We start from the raw sequence: 18,217 nt of genomic DNA on the forward strand, positions 1-18,217 counted from the left end.
CTATTGGAGGACGCGTCCTCCCACAATGGGGGTGCGCAAATCGGGCATGTGGGGGGACTTCACTAAAAAGGCTTAAAAGTTTCCTCGAACGCACGGTGTTCTGCATCATCCTGTGGTGCTATGTTGGGTGAGTGGGTGACATGCTCCCCCCCGGCCCCCACCGCACTTGTCCACCGAGCAGCAGGACTGCAGCAGAAGAGGAACGACGCTTCACGCGAGCATTTCAACTATGCAAGTTGGGTGAGTTGCAGTGAGCCACGCCGGACATGTGAAGCCTGCTATGGAGGAGCCGTTTGGTCAAAATGAGCGTGAGCACTGACAATGTCACGACTTTATGGGGAAATGAGAGCTACGGGGGCAACCACACAGAGCCCGCCGAAGTGGAGCTCAGCCGGGCCATCCCGCTCGGCTTGGTCCTTGGGGCTTTCATCGTGTTCGCCATCGCGGGCAACATCCTCGTCATCCTCTCGGTGGTGTGCAACAGGCACCTGCGCACCCCGACCAACTACTTCATCATCAACTTGGCGATTGCCGACCTGCTGCTGGGCACCACGGTGCTGCCTGTGTCGGCCACCCTGGAGATCCTCGACTGCTGGGTGTTCGGGAGGATCTTTTGTGACATTTGGGCGGCGGTGGACGTGCTGTGTTGCACCGCGTCCATCATGAGCCTGTGCGTCATCTCCATCGACCGCTACATCGGCGTGAGTCACCCGCTACAGTACCCGGGCATCGTGACGGAAAAGCGGGCACTGCTGGCCATGCTCGGGGTGTGGGTGTTGTCCGTGGTCATCTCCATCGGACCCCTGCTCGGCTGGAAGCAGCCGCCCTCGCCGGACGACACCGTGTGCCCCATCACCGAAGAGCCCTTTTACGCGCTGTTCTCCTCCCTCGGCTCCTTCTACATTCCTCTGGTGGTCATTCTGGCCATGTACTGTCGGGTGTATATCGTGGCCAAACGCACCACCAAGAACTTGGAGGCCGGTGTCATGCGCGAAAGGATGAACTCCGGCGAGCTCACCATGAGAGTCCACAAGGGCTCTCAGGTGCACGACGAGCCGGCAGCTTGCGTCGGCAAGGGCCGCGGACATCAAGCCAGAAGCTCCCTCGCGGTCAAACTGCTCAAGTTCTCTCGGGAGAAGAAGGCGGCCAAAACTTTGGGAGTTGTGGTGGGCATGTTTACACTTTGTTGGCTGCCCTTTTTCCTCGCCCTGCCCATAGGTAAGTTATTGTCGTCAAACTTGCTTGCTTGCTTGCTTTCTTTTTCTCTGCCGTTTATGCCAAGACTGCAAAAACCATACAATAGCCTTGATTTTTTTTTTTTTTTTTTTTTTTTTTTGTCTTGCAGCATCCATTTTCATATCTTTATCGTTATGTGTGCCTCATCGGGCAAAAATAACGTGAAACCTTTTTCCGTGCACGTCTAAGTTCTTTGGTGTGTGCGTGTGTGTGCGCGCGTGCGTGCGCGCGTTTTCGTTTACAGTGTGTGCGCGTGCGTCTGTGCGTGGATATGGTGGGATGAGAACGTTTTTTGTGAGATTGATGAGGTGTTTGGGTTAAGTGTGAGAGGTTGGTACAAAAAAAAACGTTTTGATGAGCATGAAATGTATTGTTGAGTGTGAGTGGTGGAGTGAATGTGAGAGGTTTTTAGTAATATACTATTCGTGGGGGTGAGTGAGTTAGGAAGAGCCAGTCATGGTGTTTTTGAGGTTTTTGTGTGTGAATGTTTTTTGTCAGAGTGATATGTTCTTTGATCAGTGTGAGTTTTACTTCTGGGTGTGAGAGTTTGTTAGAAAAGTTTGTGAGGGTGTGAGATGGGCTTTTGGTGCAAGTGTGAGTTTTTTGCTGAGAGCGCAATGGTTTATTTTGCTGTGAATGAAAGTTTTTTGCGGGGGGTTGATTTTTTTTTTTGGTGTGTGAAGTTCGCTTTGGTATAGCACCACTGTTTATTCAATGCACTGCAGCAATTTGAAATTGTTGCAATGAACAATATAATGAGTACAGCTAAGAGAGTCCCTTGTCTTATTACATTCCCACTTAGCAACATTCTTTGTTCACAGTAGTTTGACACATTTTCACGGTTTACTTAAGTCAACACTTCCAGTACTCCCTGAGCCTTTTAGTAGAGGGAATTCAGAAAATGCGAGGAAATAACTCGGCAGTCTGCCATGTGGACTCCCACTGGTTAAATCAAACAGATGCACTTTTGAACAAAGCTCTCTGATGCTGCTGACAATGGAGTGTCCAGAAGGTCTTGTAAAATATTTGACATCATTTTAAGTATGAATATCTGACTATCAGTCCATCCATCCTTCTCAGTCAAATGAAAGTAATGTAGGCTTCATGTTGAAAAATACAATGAATTTATGAAAATTTGTATAGCTTATAGAACAAATTTCACAAAGCTTCCCAACTGATCAACACTGCCTATAACACAATTTCTTATTCAAATGTCCAAATTGGCTTTCCAGTCGGTGTAATTTTTTAAGTTTGAAGTTGTTCAAAAATGCATTTTACACACTTTTGTTTGACTGTGTTTGACCGTATTGTAACACACAAATGTACTTCCATTACTAGTGAATATTGTTCTTCACTAAATTAAAATTCAACTAACATCAAACTTACGCATGGTCCAATAATAAACTTGGTTTTAACACATTTCATTGTTTGAGATCATTTGAGCAAGAATATGTAAGACTATGAAATGATAAATGATTCTGAAAAAAATTATACTGTGTACTGAAAACTTTGAGCACTTTAGTGGCTCGGGAATCAAACAACTCAGAAATGCAACTAGAATTATAAGAGTTAGCAGTTTAGAACATTTTATATATGGACACATTTGACCATAACATTATTTTGAAACTTTCTAATTTCACATCCCAAAAGCTGAGATTTCCCAATAAACTTTATATTAAGCTTAACCGACTTTATTTGGCTAGAAACACATTAGACATGTTCCCACACTGCATCCAGACAAACAGTAAAATATGAGAGCACTGATATGGTGGACACAGGACATTTAAAGCCAATATCAGCTCATATGCACCTTCACTGTTCATTTCAATTCAATTATTTCAATTGGTATTTCACTATGACCAAGTGGACATGTTAAGATCGACACCCTCCTAATATAACAAACTATGGGAGTTTTAATGCACTGGCTTGAGCAAATGTTTGGTTACTTGTAATAAGAGCACCAAATGCTCTTCGTTCTGATATTGACATATGCCTGCTTTGAGAGTATGTGCACAAGTAAGACATTTACAAAATTTCTTAATGCATCATCTTATAGCTTATTGCCACTTGTGTCAGTTCTAGCTATATTCACTCATTCAACAAGTACAAGTCGATGTAAATGTTTTCCAGGAGATGAATCGTGCATTAGTGCACACTCCACAAAATCAGGGTAAAAAGCATTCCAAGACTGAAGATTATGTAAGATCAGGTCATTGACCTAATGTCGCACTGTATTATATTGGTAAATGCGCAAACTGCATCAGTGTGTGTGGACAGTGTGTCTTCCTCAAGTTTGAGAAAACAGTATCCCACAGCAGGGATTGCTTCGCCTTTATTCACTGTCAGAAGCAAAAAGCAAGAGACAATGACTCGAGTTGTTATTTAAAGATGGAAGAGACTTCACGGAGCACACAGTAAAAGAACAAGTGGGTGCTGTTTGTGTAACAAACTGACGGACCAAATGCCAAAAAAACGTCTGAGGGCATTTCTGGGCACCATCTCTGGCAGAGCATACTGATTCAGTGTGATGGGACATCAAACGACTTGACATGGTGACCACTTTTAACTTGCATGAAACTAAGCTTTACAAGAATAAAAAAAATGGAGCTCATTCAGATGTTGTGATGTTAGTAATACAGAAATGTCCCATTTTAAATAAAACTATGAAGAAAAATTTATCAAATGTTTTTATATATACGTATATACACAAGGTAAGTATGTAGGTAGATAGATTTAATGTACTGCAGACAACTCTTTCTTTTTTCTATTTGACTTAGCTGTTAATATAAATCTTGAACTTTTAGACACAAGAAGTCAAAAGTAGCCCATTGTCAGATTTTGAATCAGTGCAATGTTTTTTTTTACACCTACTATAAGCTGTGGCAAAATGTGTTATGCAAATGTTAGTATTCATTAAAAAAATTTAAGGGAGTGCTATTCAAGGCAGGTTTCCTGAAACTAGACACACCCATTTAACCTCAAATTTTGTAATGAACACTCACAAAACAGTCGTTTGTCACGGAATCAGTGGAGCTGGGCGACCAAATGCAGCTTGGACCAGGGTTTAATGAGGGAAAAGGTAGTTGGAAGGGAGGATGAGGGGAACAAACCAACAGAACCGGCAAACTAACATAACTTAACAGAGGCAGAGTGACAGGGGTAACCAACAGACAGACAGACCAAATTGCAGAGAAACTAACTGAACAGAAAGACGAGACAAAACGACGAGAAACAAGACGACAGCCGAGACTACAGACGAGAACAAGACGAGGCAGACAGGACTTAAATACACGACAGGTAACGAGAGGTAGGTGAGAATGATCACACTGATCATGGGCACACAGGAGGGGAGGGGCGAGCACACAGAAACCATGGCAAACATATACACATAATAACATAAGTGTGAAGGCCTTCGCCTTCACACTAATAAAACGACCAGGGACGAGTCGTGATATCATTGCTGTAACAAAGGCAATTAATGCTACAAAATGAGAACACGTGAAAATCTAGAAAAGATCACTTTGTTCTAACTCACAAGAATTCAACCACAGATGAGTCTTTCGGTCATCAAAATTCATAAACTTTACGTCAAACACCGCATGGCACAATAGTCCACGCGTTATCACTGTGAGACAAATGCATAAACAGTTTAGTTAATTCCACCCCAACTGGAAAAAAAAACCTCTACTAATAAATTGTTTTAAACATGCTACACAAGAAGGATATCTCCTTATTTTCTTTCAATGAGCTGTGTCATACTCATTAGTAGAGGAATCATTAGTCCTCAGGGGATACATGTGTTACTTCACAGCACATCACGCCCGCAGCTCTTTAACACCCCAAACAGGCACTAATGTCCTGTGAAAGGCTTGCATTTAATGGTGCAAGCAGCACGCTACCGAATGTGACAGAAACAGTTGAACGTGTGAATCAATTTTATCTGTGCGAAAGCATTTTTAGAAGAAATATTCTTTGCATGTGTGTTCACGCGTTGCTGTGTGCACCAAGGATTATAGGAAGTGTGTATAGGAGAAAAGCGAAAGGCTGTGTTACAAAGCAGTGGAGAGTAAAATTGGCCACGGGTCATGGGGCTGCACGCTTGATAAAACTGGTTACTGGGATGTTAAAACCAATTTTCCATAAATGTCATCATGTTGATGTTTTTGGAGAGCAGCCTGGAAGAGCAAAACGAGTTCTGTCCCTTTAGATTAGGATGGATTATTTGTAATTAGGGCATGCTTATGAAACAGCTTCCAAGTTCAGTACAAGCAGCTTTGGATGTACAGTGCCCATTAAAACTATTCATCCTTTTTTAAACTTTTTCAAATTTCTTCTCTTACAGCTGTATGCTTTTTGTGCTACTCATTGCTTACTATGATTGTGTAGAATATCAAGAGGCCCTTATTTATTATTTAATCAATGCTGGTATATGGCTGTGCCATAACAAAATATAGGAAAAGTAAAGTGCACTGTATAATGGCCATTTTCACTGGGCCAACCAGTTCTGTCATGATGTAGTAGTATTGTGAAAATAAGAAATATAGATCAATTGTGCTACAAGAAGACTAATAATTATATACATCCTATAGGAAAAAGAAAAAATAGCTGAAAAAAGTGTATAGAAATTTATAAAATTATTGCTAGCAAGATTACACCTTAGGCTCTATTTTCCTAGACAATGCAGCTAGACTTAAGATGGTGCATCCTAATTTTTGTTCCAGCTGTTTGGAAAGTTCATCTCATTGTACCACGGGCTTTCACACGTTACGCCTGCTGGAACGCCGTCTGGAGGCTCGCTCAGGTTTAAGGGGGTATCGCCATGTAAGAAGGCTGAGTTTGTATTCCACATGGTAGTGGATAGGTAGCTATTTGAAGGTCTGAAGAATAATTGTTTTTTGTTGTTGATGTTTTTTGAAATGACATTTCATTGACCCTCAAGCTGTGCACCATAATAATGACATCAGTAAAACCTGATGGGGCACAAGAGCCAACACAGTGCAACACTCCTAAAGTTGAGCAATTTGTAAAGTCACAAAGTTTGATCCCTCAAAGGAATAACCCATCGGCCCTATTTCCATGCCCAGCGCAAGTCTGGTGCAAAGTCTAATCTAACTGTGTGCTTGAGTGGATTTGGCTTTTTTTTATATATTTCCCTAGACTTTGCATAGGGAGAATTTTTTTGTCTGTTTTGTTCATTTGTTCGTTTGTCTGTTTGTTCTATCATTTGTTGAGTTTCAAAAGATGGACAATCATCAACCAGAAGAACGATAAGCGAGAGCAACTTAACACAAAGGAATTCATGTTGAGTAAGCTGACATAAGTGATAACTGGCAACACCATATACATAGTATTAATATTTGCTATTGCACAATAACATTACAGTAAATGCTTGCACCAAAGTGCTTTATACAAAAAAATAAATAAATAAATAAATAACACTTTATGTGTAGGCCCCAATTAATTTGACTTAGGTTAAAATTAATCATTTCAATAGCAACTCCTCTACTGAGGTCAAGCATTCATTTTCATTTGATAGTAAAATTGCAACGCAATTACCCAGACAGTTATTTTATGAAGTTTGTAACAGCTTAAATGAAAGAACCCATTACATTTGGGGCCTGAGCCAGACATTTTCATTCACTACACAGTAAATCCAACAAACACTTTGGCAGAAGTCTGCATTTACTCATCGTAAATGTAGAGCACTATGAAGCCAGAACACAGTTGCTTTGGTACATTTCTCAGATCAAATTTGAAATTTGCAGAACAGCAGGTGTTTCTCAAAACAATTTGTACAAATAGAAAAAATATCATGGGTACCCTGCAAAACCCATTTTTGTTCTCAAAATCCTTACAAATCCTTCTCAAAAGTAAAAAAAAAATGTCAGTGCTATCAGAGTGAGAAGTCATTGTGTTCGGATAACTGAGTTAAACTGCTTAGTGATGTCCTCATCGTAGTGTCCTCTGGATGTATGTTTTGGTCCAAGTTAAGTTTTGATGACAAACCTGTGATTGTATATATTAATGATATAATTAACACCTCTAATATTTTGAAATTTGTCATTTTTGCTGATGACACAAATCATCATAAACATTTATGTTTATGTTATTTTTGTAACATAAACAAAAATGTTTATGTTATTTTTACTGTAAACATAAATGTTTACAGTAAACAAAAATGTTTACAGTTTACTCCTTTTGTGAAGGAGAGAACCTACAACAACTAATGAAGACTGTCTCTGATGAGCTTGCCAAGCTAAAACTGTGGTTTGACTCAAATGAATTATCTCTTAACATAAAGAAAAACAATTTTATGATTTTTGGGAAATGAAAAATCCCAGAAGACATAGTAACTATTGAAGTATTGTGTGATAACACCAGATTAGATAGAGTTTATGAAAACTCCTTTCTGGGAGTAATAATTGACCACAGTCTCAGCTGGAAACCGCAAGTCAAACGCATCTGTTCAAAATTGGCAAAGATGGTGGGTATACTTTGTAAAGTCAGACGCATACTGAACCAGAAAAGAATGTACGATTTATACTGCTCGCTGTTTCTTCCTTACATGTCTTATGGTGTTGAGGTATGGGGTAATACCTACAAAACTACCCTAAAGACGGTATGCACAATGCAGAAAAAGGCAATTAGAATTATCAACAATGTTGGCTATTGTGAACACTCAAATAATTTATTTATTAAATTACAAACATTAAAATTTATGGATTTGGTAGATTTCAAGACCTCACAAATTATTTATAAAGCTAAAAAAAAAATTACTCCCTAATAATGTACAAAAATGGTTCATAGAAAGAGAAAGTGGTTACAATCTAAGAAGGAGAGGGAATCTTTTACAACCTAAGGTGCGCACCACCCTCAAAAGCATGTGCATATCTGTCAATGGGGTAAAGCTATGGAATAATTTACATGGAACGATCAAAGAAAGTAAACACATTGCCCAATTCAAAGAACACACAAAGAAAATTATAGTAATTGAAATCTTTTGCTTGTCTGTTTTCAGCTATGTAGTCCATATCTTATTTATTTATTTTTCTTTCCAGAATATTATTGTATAAACTGTTTTTCATTTCCAAAATTATCTTCCTCCGACAAATCAAGTTTCTGTACCTTGAAAAAACTAATCAGCAACCATGTTAAGAATTATGATGTATAAAAGGGGTAGGAAAAAACAAGCAATAGCTTCTTCCTTCTCCTTTTTTGAACATGTTGATTTATTTGTCTTATTGGCATAACATGGAATTATGTGAAAATGTGAAAAAAAATATTTTGTGTTTGGTCGATCTCATGTTAAAAAATAAACTTCAACTTCAATTGTTTTATTTGTACTTTGCCTTTGCAGTTCGCAACAGACCACTTTTGTCAAAATGGATGAGCTCCTCGGCTCAAATCAAATTATTTCATTGGCACCAAAATACTACCAGATGGAGCATAATACAGCAAATATGTGATTTTTTGAGCAAATAACTAAGGCTAGGTTACCCCCCTAAAAATATCCAGGAATAGGCAAATTCTTGAATGCTAAACCTTGGTTCACTGAACTGTATATTTGCACCTTCTGCTATCTAGTGGAAGAACATTGTTCCGCTGATATACGTACATGTAGTAAATAAATGTTCAGGCCAATTAAGGTAACATTTCCTGTGGCCTTTCTGTTTCTCACGTCACATTGTTGTTCTGATTCGGTGCTCTAGTGTTTGGTCCAAACAAGAATCCAAATGTAATCTGTGTAATGTTAACCATGTACTGTCTCTGTGTCAGTGCTGCCATCTATGGGCTATGAAAAAACTTACATCGGCTTGATTTGGACACAGGCCCCAGTTTATGCAATGGAAGCCTGATGTAAAACATTTAGAATGTCTGAGTCAGGTGAGATACTCACAGTAAAGCATTGCCAGCAGATGGAAATGAACACTTTAAATAAGGACAGATTTGTGAGGAAGATTAATTTAAGGACAATGAGGGCATGGCATTAAAATGCAATGGGCCACACATGCACTCTAATAGGATGCAGCCCATGAAATTATACACTGTGTGCAGGTCCAGCAATATTTGGACTTGTAACATTTTTCTCATTTTTTTTCTTGACACACCACAGAGTTAGTTTTAATTTAACTTTAACTTAAGACATTCCAAAAGAACTATATCATGTTCAAAGCATTATCCCCTTTTTTTCCATACTAAACTAAATGGTCACATAAAATACACAGGTCAGTATTTTACACTGTATTTTCCATTGGAAGAACTTTTCATTGTTCTGTCTGTACATTGATGTACGTTACAAAGATATCGTGAGTTACGGCACATGCTGTGGCATCTGTATGAAATGACATATTTTGCTCTGCGTTTTATCGTGCAGGCTCTTTCAATGTGAACCTGCGCCCACCTGACGTCCTCTTCAAGGTGATCTTCTGGTTGGGCTACTTCAACAGCTGCCTAAATCCCATCATCTACCCTTGCTATAACCGTGAGTTTAAAGTGGCCTTCATTCGCATCCTGCGGTGCCAGTGTCATCAGCGCAAACGTCCCAGGTGGAGTTCATATAATTACCGTTCCTCAACGTTCAGCTCCTCTGGACATTCACGCAAAGGCTCCAATGATCAACCCCCCGGCTGCTTGAACGGCAGTCAGCGTACTTTGCCGTCCTCGGCCAGCCCAAGCCCCAGCTACCTCAGCAAGGGTCTACCATCGTGTCCCGAGGGCGAGGCATTGTACACCTGGACTACAACTCCCTCTCCCAACATACTGCCTGGCAGCAACACAGATTGCCAGCAAGGTTGTCTCATCACAGCTGTTAAGGGAGAAGTCGGGGAAGAGCCGACTATTGGAGTTTTTTCTTTTTCCTTTGGTAAGGAAAAAGATAAGGGAGGAGTTGCAAAAGATTGTATGGAGCCATCTTATAATGTGTGACTGCATTCACTGTAGATTATGTTTATTTATCTGTCTTTGAAAAGGAATGGTTCTCTCTGGTCTACACAAAATGTTCTAGGTGCTGCGATTAGTTTACTGTATATGTGGGGAGTATTGACACAATCAAGGACACGAGACAAGAAAGGAGGATCGAGAAAGTTAAAAAATAATCGGTTACAAGTTCCATTTCTTATTTGTAAAGCCTGAATGTGACCTGATTGATGTACAGTAAAATGTGGAGAAATGTATTAATTTCAGGCTTTTGATTTGTTCATGTAATGTTGTGGAGTTAAAATATAACATGGCTTGTGCAATTATGTACCTCATTCAAACAATTGATGTAAGAAACACGATACAACTCTGCAAACGAGAACCACATTAATACTATTACTAGTACAGGCTGTCACTGTATGTCATAGATATGACCCTAGGTATATACAACACACCCCTTATGAGTTACGTGTCCATGGCAACGCTAAGCTAGGAGGGGCAAAGACAGCCACGCACTGCACTCCTTGTGTGAACGAAAAGAAAAGCAAATTTGGTCCACTAAAACTTGTTACGAAACCTTTAAATAATCAGACAGAAAACAAAGAGTAGTAACTATTTTGTAGCAAAGTATTATACTATACGTATCTAAAATGCAAATTTTATTATTGGCCTTGATTCTTGTCAGCCTGTACTTGTTTTAAGAAACATTGCCAACTCAAATTTCCCTGTGTGGACGTGGCAGGACAGTGGACCTAATGATTCGTAGTTCTGCCTCACAGTTCAAATGTCAGATCAGACCTTCCTGTCTGGGGTTTGTACGGTATGTTCATGACACGAATGTGTGTCACTAAGGCGTTCACAAAAAAACAATGCTGTCATGTCTTTTATAGTTTAAGTTTGTGAGAAACACCTAAAATGACTCATATAATGACTCAATGTCTCACAGATATATACCGTAATTTCCGGACTATAAGCCGCACCGGACTATAAGCCGCACCAGCTAAAATTCAGGGATATTTTAGGTTTTTTTCTTACATAAACCGCACCGGACTATAAGCCGCACGTGCACATGAGTTTTTTACAAAGAAAGACAGTACACAGAAAGCCGTAAAAATCCATAAATACGCCGCGCCGCCATTTAAGCCTCAGGGTTCAAAGTAACCTTCTGAATAAAATGCATTAAAAGTTCACATTCATTACAACTTGTTTTTGGTGAGCAAAATGTCAGAAGAATTGAATTTAAATGCTCATTGATTGGGTTTTAATACAATGCAGATGGTCCAAACAGCGCCACTGCTTTGTGTAATCTCTAAGAGAAAGGGTTTAGAGCCCTTTGACGCAGGTCACCTAGCGTGCATTCCTACTAAAGCTCATAATAGTCACAAGCAACACAGCCAGAATAAGCAGCAGCCATAGTAGTGTTTCAAAATAGTATTTTTGTTGTTGTTTTTTTCTTTAAGATACCGCACAACAGTGGTCCACAGCCTTTTTACGAGTGTATAAAAGTGATCAAGTCATCACAAAAATCACGAAAAAAAATCTTATATAAGCCGCAGGGTTAAAAATTTTGGAAAAAAGTCGCGTCTTATTGTCCGGAAATTACGGTATATTTCAAAGTAATATTATCATAATCAAAGGAAAATTGCAGAAAGCAATGGAATTTGTGATTGATTTTGGTTTCTCATTTTTTATTTTGGTTTCTCATTTTGTATGGCGTAGTCCTGTGCTTAATAATAAAGCAGAAAGTGTTGTATCAAGCCAAACAGGAGTGACGGAAAGTGGTGGCAGTTCATGGTGTACCTCGCCTCTCCACAAATTGGCATAGATCCCTTCACACACAAGCGCTTGAGGACATGGAACACATATGTATATTTAGGTACCATGTTGATACATTTAGTTTACACAAATTCAAAATACTATGCCTTCACCAAGTAGGTGTGGGTAGTCCGTAAATTGTCCTAGATTTCAGTCCATAATAAAAAAAACATTAATAATAGATGGAGAATTATTAACAATATAGTATGACTAGGAATTTTGGGGTTTCAAGATTCCCCCAAACACCAATAGGAGAATGTTTTTGCTGGAACCTGTGCAATTGTGGTGGAAGCAAAAACAACTGTCAGGACTGCTTATAGTTCCCAACACGGAACTGTTACCACTGTCCAAGAATACGCACATGACGAGGACACTTGCATTTTTAAGATCCCCACATTCCCACCCGTAAGGTACAACAGTATGTTTTTACAGGAAATCTGCGCACAAACCATGTAACACCTGGACAAATTATTGTGTCTTCTGCAGGCTCCCATGCAAAAGTAATCAAATTTCAAGATGAACGAATGAAATTAGGGTACTTATGTCGGGTTAAAAATAAAATTAATTGTAATTAGTAATCTGATGAATGGCATAAGGATTGGTGTTTGGATGTGGCCAAATATCTCCATTGGGCAGCTCTGTGGTGTGTTCAGCACCCTGTGCCATCATTTCCAAGGTCAGCGTAGCGGGAGCGAGCATATCCCTCATATGGTACGACTGAGTGAGGCGACGAAATGACGAGGCATCTGAGAGCGAGAGTTCGTCATTGTCATAGAGGTCTTCTGTGAGGTCCTTGTGCTCTCTGCTCGATGCTTTCAGCTCATCATGCAGATCTGACACAAGTTCCTTCACGTCTTTCACCAATGTGGAGCGTACTCCAAAGAGACAGAGCAGGAAAACCAGACCGGCACAGATCCCGGAGACAAAATACAGAGCCACTCGCTCAGGCACACCTGAAAAGGAAAGCAGGTAGATCACAATTACTGTTGACTACATGCAACTGTAAAATGAAATGAATAAGGAAGTGAACCACCAAAATTTAACCCAGTTTGGTCTGAACGTAAATAGCTGCAGATGTTGCTGCACCACTGGGATTTTGAATTTTTTTTTTCCCCCAAGTGTCTTAATATCTCATTCATATGACATGCTTTTACAACATACCCCAAGGATCATGAATTAGAGCACATTCCCTGACCTCTGGAGGTGGACATGCCTCATCAAAATGAACATTTGCTCAGCCCACACACTTCCACGGTGACAGTTCCCAAGGCTTTCAAGAAATCCAATAATTTTTGTATAAACAATTGAAAGGTCAGTGTTTCTTAACATAATATACTACAATGGTGTGATAATACACATAGGATCCTCAGGAGTCAATTTTAATTTTAACATTCATCATAAAAACACGTCAGCCTTTTATAATTGCTGTTGAATTATCACAAGGGATGGTGTATGACTGTGAGTGTGCAAGGATTATTTAATTATAGTAACAAGTTAATATCAGATTTAAGTAGCGCCTACTGAGGGTCACATCTTGATAATGACTCATCAGTTTAATAATAATGTAACCCCCATTCCCACACGGCAAAAATCAGAGTCCTAAAAAATTAAACATTTGTTTACCTCTGTTATAAACTTGGTGAGCAAACCACATACAGTAAAATGTGATGTTGAATTAGTCCCTAGTTTTTCATAAACAGCATACTAAATCAGATAACGAGAACACCACCTGATATGATAAATCAGTGCACATACCCAACATTTTTTCTACCATCTCCAGAAAGTTGATTAGTAGCACATTTTGGGGCCTGTAGGTGGGGCCAGTGTACCATCCACCTGCAGGTGAAAAGGGGCCTAGGCTCAGACGCCAATCAAAGTGTGTGCTTCCAAAAACTTGAATGCAGCAGGGTAGTAGTGGTGTTGCAGTTTACACTCACCATGTGTGTAGTCTGAAATCATGAAAGGATCTGTTGTGCCTCTTCCTACGTCTTCCAAAAGATACCTGGGCACTAGATAGATAAATAATCTGTTCAGTCATGTGTTGTGAGAAAAAGGTTGGAAAACACTGATCCATAAAAACTTGATGTCAAGTATCAGTGACAAAAAGCATGCATTAAATGACAGTTGGCTTCTCACCACAAGTGTAGGACACTCGCAGGTGTTTCCTGGTGTCGGGGAAACACGGGTCCCCAAAGGTTTGAGTGTCAGCCAGCACTGAACAGTTTGCTCGACCGTGACATCGACGAGAAACCCTCCTCAGAGCGGATGCCGACAAACACTCTGAAATGCACAATTGTAGCACTTTCACCAGTAGTTGGTAGTTTAAGTCAAATCAGCCGAATATCAGAAGCATGAATCCGCATTTCTGACTTAAATGTTTCAAGAAAGTTGTATTATGTTTATTCCAGACTCCATTCTCTTCATTTGGCAGCATTTCTGTTAGCACACCACAGATTTCCACCGTAAGAGAAGTTAAACAATGAGCTCTGGTTCGTCGACGATACTATTAACACCGCTCGGTTTGTTGCACTGCAAGTGTTGCTGACCCATGTCCACCAATGAACCCCCTCCCTGAGGACAAAGGGGGCTTCCATGTAGCAGGTGTCCAAAGGTGGCTGAGTAGATGGCCAGTACGGTGTCATTCTTACACGCCAACCTCAAGCGTTCATTCTCGCACACCAGTCTCGTGCGGTGGTGCACTGAAATTACAGAAAGACACCCCGATTTCACATAAAATAATTTGTACTATTGTGTATTTGAAACAATCACATTGCTTTAAGTTTGCTTAACTTAATGCTAACAATTATGCAAAATGCCAAGCAATGGCATCAGTGTCAGGGTGTTATAAGCCTTTAACATATTTAAACACAAATGATGGAGCAACACATATAGGAAGACATAACAATACTCACAGGCATATATTCTATATCCTCTGTGAAAAATTGTCTAATATTGCAGCAGCTTACTGGATAGCTGTGATTTTGTCCGCGAACTTGTATATTTGTATCGGTATTATACCGCCCCTAGGTGGCCAAGGTGTGCACACAATGAGGAGCATAACATTATCGATTGAATTAATAATGCTGAAAATATTTCTAAGAGTATTTGAATTTGCCAACTTGCCAGACAACATTTCACTCATCCTCTCCACTTTCCACTTACCTGGTCTGCACTTGTAGTACACTAAAAGATACTTGCTGGTGAATGGGCAGGGGTCATGCCCAAACACGGGGCCAAGCACAGGAATTTGACAGGACCGCTCATCCTGACATTCTGCCAGCACTTTCTACATCAAAAACCACAACACAAAATACAATCATTTTCCCATAACAGTAAATGTGCCTCATTACCACAACATTCACCTTGATAGCGACCGGAGAAGAACACTCTGCGTCCTCGGTTAGATTTGTCTTCTGGCTGGGACACAAATAGTGTTGAGGAACGCGGCGTCCAAAGAAGGCTGATAAGACGGCCACAGACGTCCCGGCAGGACACTCAATGGTGAGTGTGTCCCCTTCGCAAGCATGGGCCGTGTGGTTCTTCAGAACATTGTGGAGATATACTACATACAGAATGTTGTATGACATAAGTACAAAATGTTGGTGCTCACTTCAGTAAAAAAAAAAAAATATTCGGGTTTTACTTCGGTTTGTGTCAATTATGACATGAATTTATTGCATGAATCAGTTATTTACTATGAAAAACAAAAACAGCATTTTTAAATCCTAGTCGCCAAATGGGTGGAGGTGTCTCGTTGGGTGGAGCACTGAGATTTATTGGACCTCACACGTAAGCATGCGCAACAAGTTGTGCGTGCATGTGTGTGTGTGTGTGTGTGTGTGTGTGTGTGTGTGTGTGTGCGTGTGCGCGCAATTTGGGTTGTACCAGGCACAAGCTCACAATGAACTATTATTAGGCGTCCCACAGCATGCAAACACACACACGAACACACACACGCATACACACACACACACACAAACACACAATGCAACTTCTTCCACAAATAGACATATCACACCAATGCTCACAATACAATCACATAAAGATGAGTCATACCAAACAAAAGTAAGCTACAATTGTATTACTTTGGGAGAACAAAGTCCACATTCATCTCTCCTGTTTAAACTCTACTTCTTTGTAAGTTACTGATTAAACTTCCATCCACATTTTATGCTTGTGTGTTAAATTGGGGTGTGCGTGTGACCAATATGACCAAGTGAAATGAGAATGATGATTATATGGAAAATGAATGTATATTATATTAACTAAGAATATCTGACCCCATATGACTGTTGTGTGGCCACTTGGTTAACATATTTAATCTATGGTGCATTGGGAGTTTTCTGCAAAATGGAATTTAAAAATAACAATAAGAAACTGTTATTGTTGGACAATAACAACATTTTATATCAAAGAATAAGAAAAATAGGGCCAGTCATGCAAATTCCATCCCCAATAATTTTTGCAATGTTAAAAACGGAAAAAAAAAAAAGGTTAACTCTGATTCTGTTTATCCCTGCATAAATTACATCAATTTTCTGCTTTCAACTTGTGAAACAATATACGGCCATAAGAGTACTTACAAGAGAAATCAGGGGCTGAATGGGCAGTGTTGATCCTCAAAGCCAAAAAACAGAGAAACCAGCCGAACCTCCTCAGCGCTGTCATTGTGCTCTCTTTTGTCGTAATCTCGTCTTGCATTTCTGTTAATGGCCCTGCAGAGAGATCAGTGGGTCAATGACGCCATTGTTTTTTTCGTAAGGTCACTTTTAACTGAGAATTTAGCATTAGGAATGAAAACTTGCAACATATACAGATACAACTCCTGATTGTGCTTTATGGATGAACAGAAGTGATGAGATACTATACTTTTATAGTCACCTTAGATATGTTAAGATAATAAATTAAGATGAGATGAAGATAATATATTACCTAAACAGCTCAGTGCCTAATGCAGACACAATTTATTCCAAGCATTATCTATAGTGTTCTTTAGGATGTGCTGGCAGCTGGAGTTTTTCTCAGCTGACTTTGAGTGAGGGATATAGTTATTTGTCCGCTGTTGCTCTCATACACTTTTGTTTTTCGTTGTCATGGTGCTAATTCCATTATTTGTCAGACGATTTAGTTTTATCTTGGGTGCAGGATTTATTTTTTTCTTCATGGTAAAAATCCAGTTTCTCTTGTTGCCAACATAGAAGGTTCTGTTCTCCGAGATAAGGCATTTTTTCCAGGATGTTACTTCCAGTTGCTGTGAGTGCGCTGCAGAGATATGTGTGTGCCTCTGAACCAGAGAGCGCCTTCCTATCATTTGGTCTATGAGAGAGAAAGGGCCAGGAGTGAAAGGTCATTTGGCAAGCTCCCGTATTTCCCGTTTGTCCGCTGTTTCCAGGAAGACTCTGGAAATTCCGACTGGCTGAATATCCTTACAGCAATGCCAAAATCAGCACTTTTCGTTTACAATTTGTTTTGCTTTTCTTCCTCAAGCATGGTGTTGCCATCATAACCAAACACTTGACATGCTATACATTTGAATGGAATCATTTATCACACAAGCGCTAATAAACACTCCCTGCATGGCAGCAGAGGAGGCAACATATTGATGCCTTATCTTTTCATTCAATATTTGCGGCAGGCTCTTATTATTGAGCAAGTGAATTCCATTCTCTATTACGTAACTCATAACTCTGTTACGAAAGGTCAAATTCTACTCGTCTAGCTGTCCTAGAGCGGCATAATCCAGATAGCAGGGATCCTCCCTTCAAGTTCTGGCAGTGGATCATTAATTTAAAGGATTTCTTACGAATTTCAATGTGATATATCCATATTTGTCACGCTCCCACAACGTGATAAAAACTCCTCGAATCATTAGTGAGGCAAGATAAGCATAACTTAGTTAGCACTGGGTATTATTTAGTGTTTTTTTTTCCTCGAATTCCTTGTAATGGGAGGAAGTGTTGAAGAAGGGAGTTTTCAATCCCATTTCCTCCATTTCTACAAAGGGATACCCACTTACAGTAAATCCCAAAAATGAGTATGCTTCCCCATACAGTTTTCATTAATGTAGTACTGTTGTAAAGGCACTGCCAGGTGATTCAGTCATTGCAGAATGACATTTACTCATTTTTGTATGAATTTTTAAAAAGAAAAAAAATAACAAGTTTACATCATTATGCCTTTTTGTGGTTAAATTTAGATTACTATTTTCGCCCAATCTAACCCTCTTTAGGTTGGTAAAGCCCCCAAAATA

General features: G+C 39.7%; 2 protein-coding genes across 3 annotated transcripts; one reads left to right on the forward strand and one right to left on the reverse strand.

Moving 5' to 3' along the window:
- Positions 1 to 54: 54 nt before the first annotated feature.
- Positions 55 to 11,920, forward strand: LOC125987982 (alpha-1A adrenergic receptor). Its single transcript, XM_049752673.2, has 2 exons — positions 55 to 1,218; positions 9,611 to 11,920. Exons 1-2 carry the CDS (start codon positions 303 to 305, stop codon positions 10,159 to 10,161), a joined length of 1,467 nt encoding a protein of 488 aa, XP_049608630.1. The 5' UTR covers positions 55 to 302; the 3' UTR covers positions 10,162 to 11,920.
- si:ch73-335m24.2 (protein eva-1 homolog C) lies at positions 9,609 to 16,767 on the reverse strand. Of its 2 annotated transcripts, XM_049752685.2 has the most exons (8): positions 16,551 to 16,767; positions 15,330 to 15,529; positions 15,130 to 15,253; positions 14,514 to 14,666; positions 14,104 to 14,247; positions 13,905 to 13,976; positions 13,723 to 13,803; positions 9,609 to 12,920 (listed from the first exon to the last, which is right to left on the reverse strand). In XM_049752685.2, exons 1-8 carry the CDS (start codon positions 16,666 to 16,668, stop codon positions 12,529 to 12,531), a joined length of 1,284 nt encoding a protein of 427 aa, XP_049608642.1. In that variant the 5' UTR covers positions 16,669 to 16,767; the 3' UTR covers positions 9,609 to 12,528. The 2 variants fall into 2 exon arrangements, with proteins under 2 accessions (XP_049608642.1, XP_049608650.1); XM_049752693.2 differs by lacking the exon at positions 13,723 to 13,803 and having other exon boundaries at positions 11,998 to 12,920; positions 16,551 to 16,748.
- Between the last annotated feature and the right edge of the window lie 1,450 nt (positions 16,768 to 18,217).

The sequence above is a fragment of the Syngnathus scovelli genome, chromosome 1 (assembly GCF_024217435.2).
Source record: "Syngnathus scovelli strain Florida chromosome 1, RoL_Ssco_1.2, whole genome shotgun sequence".
NCBI classification, from domain to species: Eukaryota; Metazoa; Chordata; class Actinopteri; order Syngnathiformes; family Syngnathidae; genus Syngnathus; species Syngnathus scovelli.

Bases quoted from the DNA above. Each gene is read 5' to 3' on its own strand.
- si:ch73-335m24.2 (XM_049752685.2), bottom strand. From the start codon at position 16,668: ATGCAAGACGAGATTACGACAAAAGAGAGCACAATGACAGCGCTGAGG. The intron at 14,248-14,513 runs GTCAGCAACACT...TGTGCATTTCAG, and splicing joins GGGTTCATTGGTGGACATGG to AGTGTTTGTCGGCATCCGCT. The intron at 13,977-14,103 runs GTGAGAAGCCAA...TTATCTATCTAG, and splicing joins GCGAGTGTCCTACACTTGTG to TGCCCAGGTATCTTTTGGAA.
- LOC125987982 (XM_049752673.2), top strand. From the start codon at position 303: ATGAGCGTGAGCACTGACAATGTCACGACTTTATGGGGAAATGAGAGC. The intron at 1,219-9,610 runs GTAAGTTATTGT...TTTATCGTGCAG, and splicing joins TTTCCTCGCCCTGCCCATAG to GCTCTTTCAATGTGAACCTG.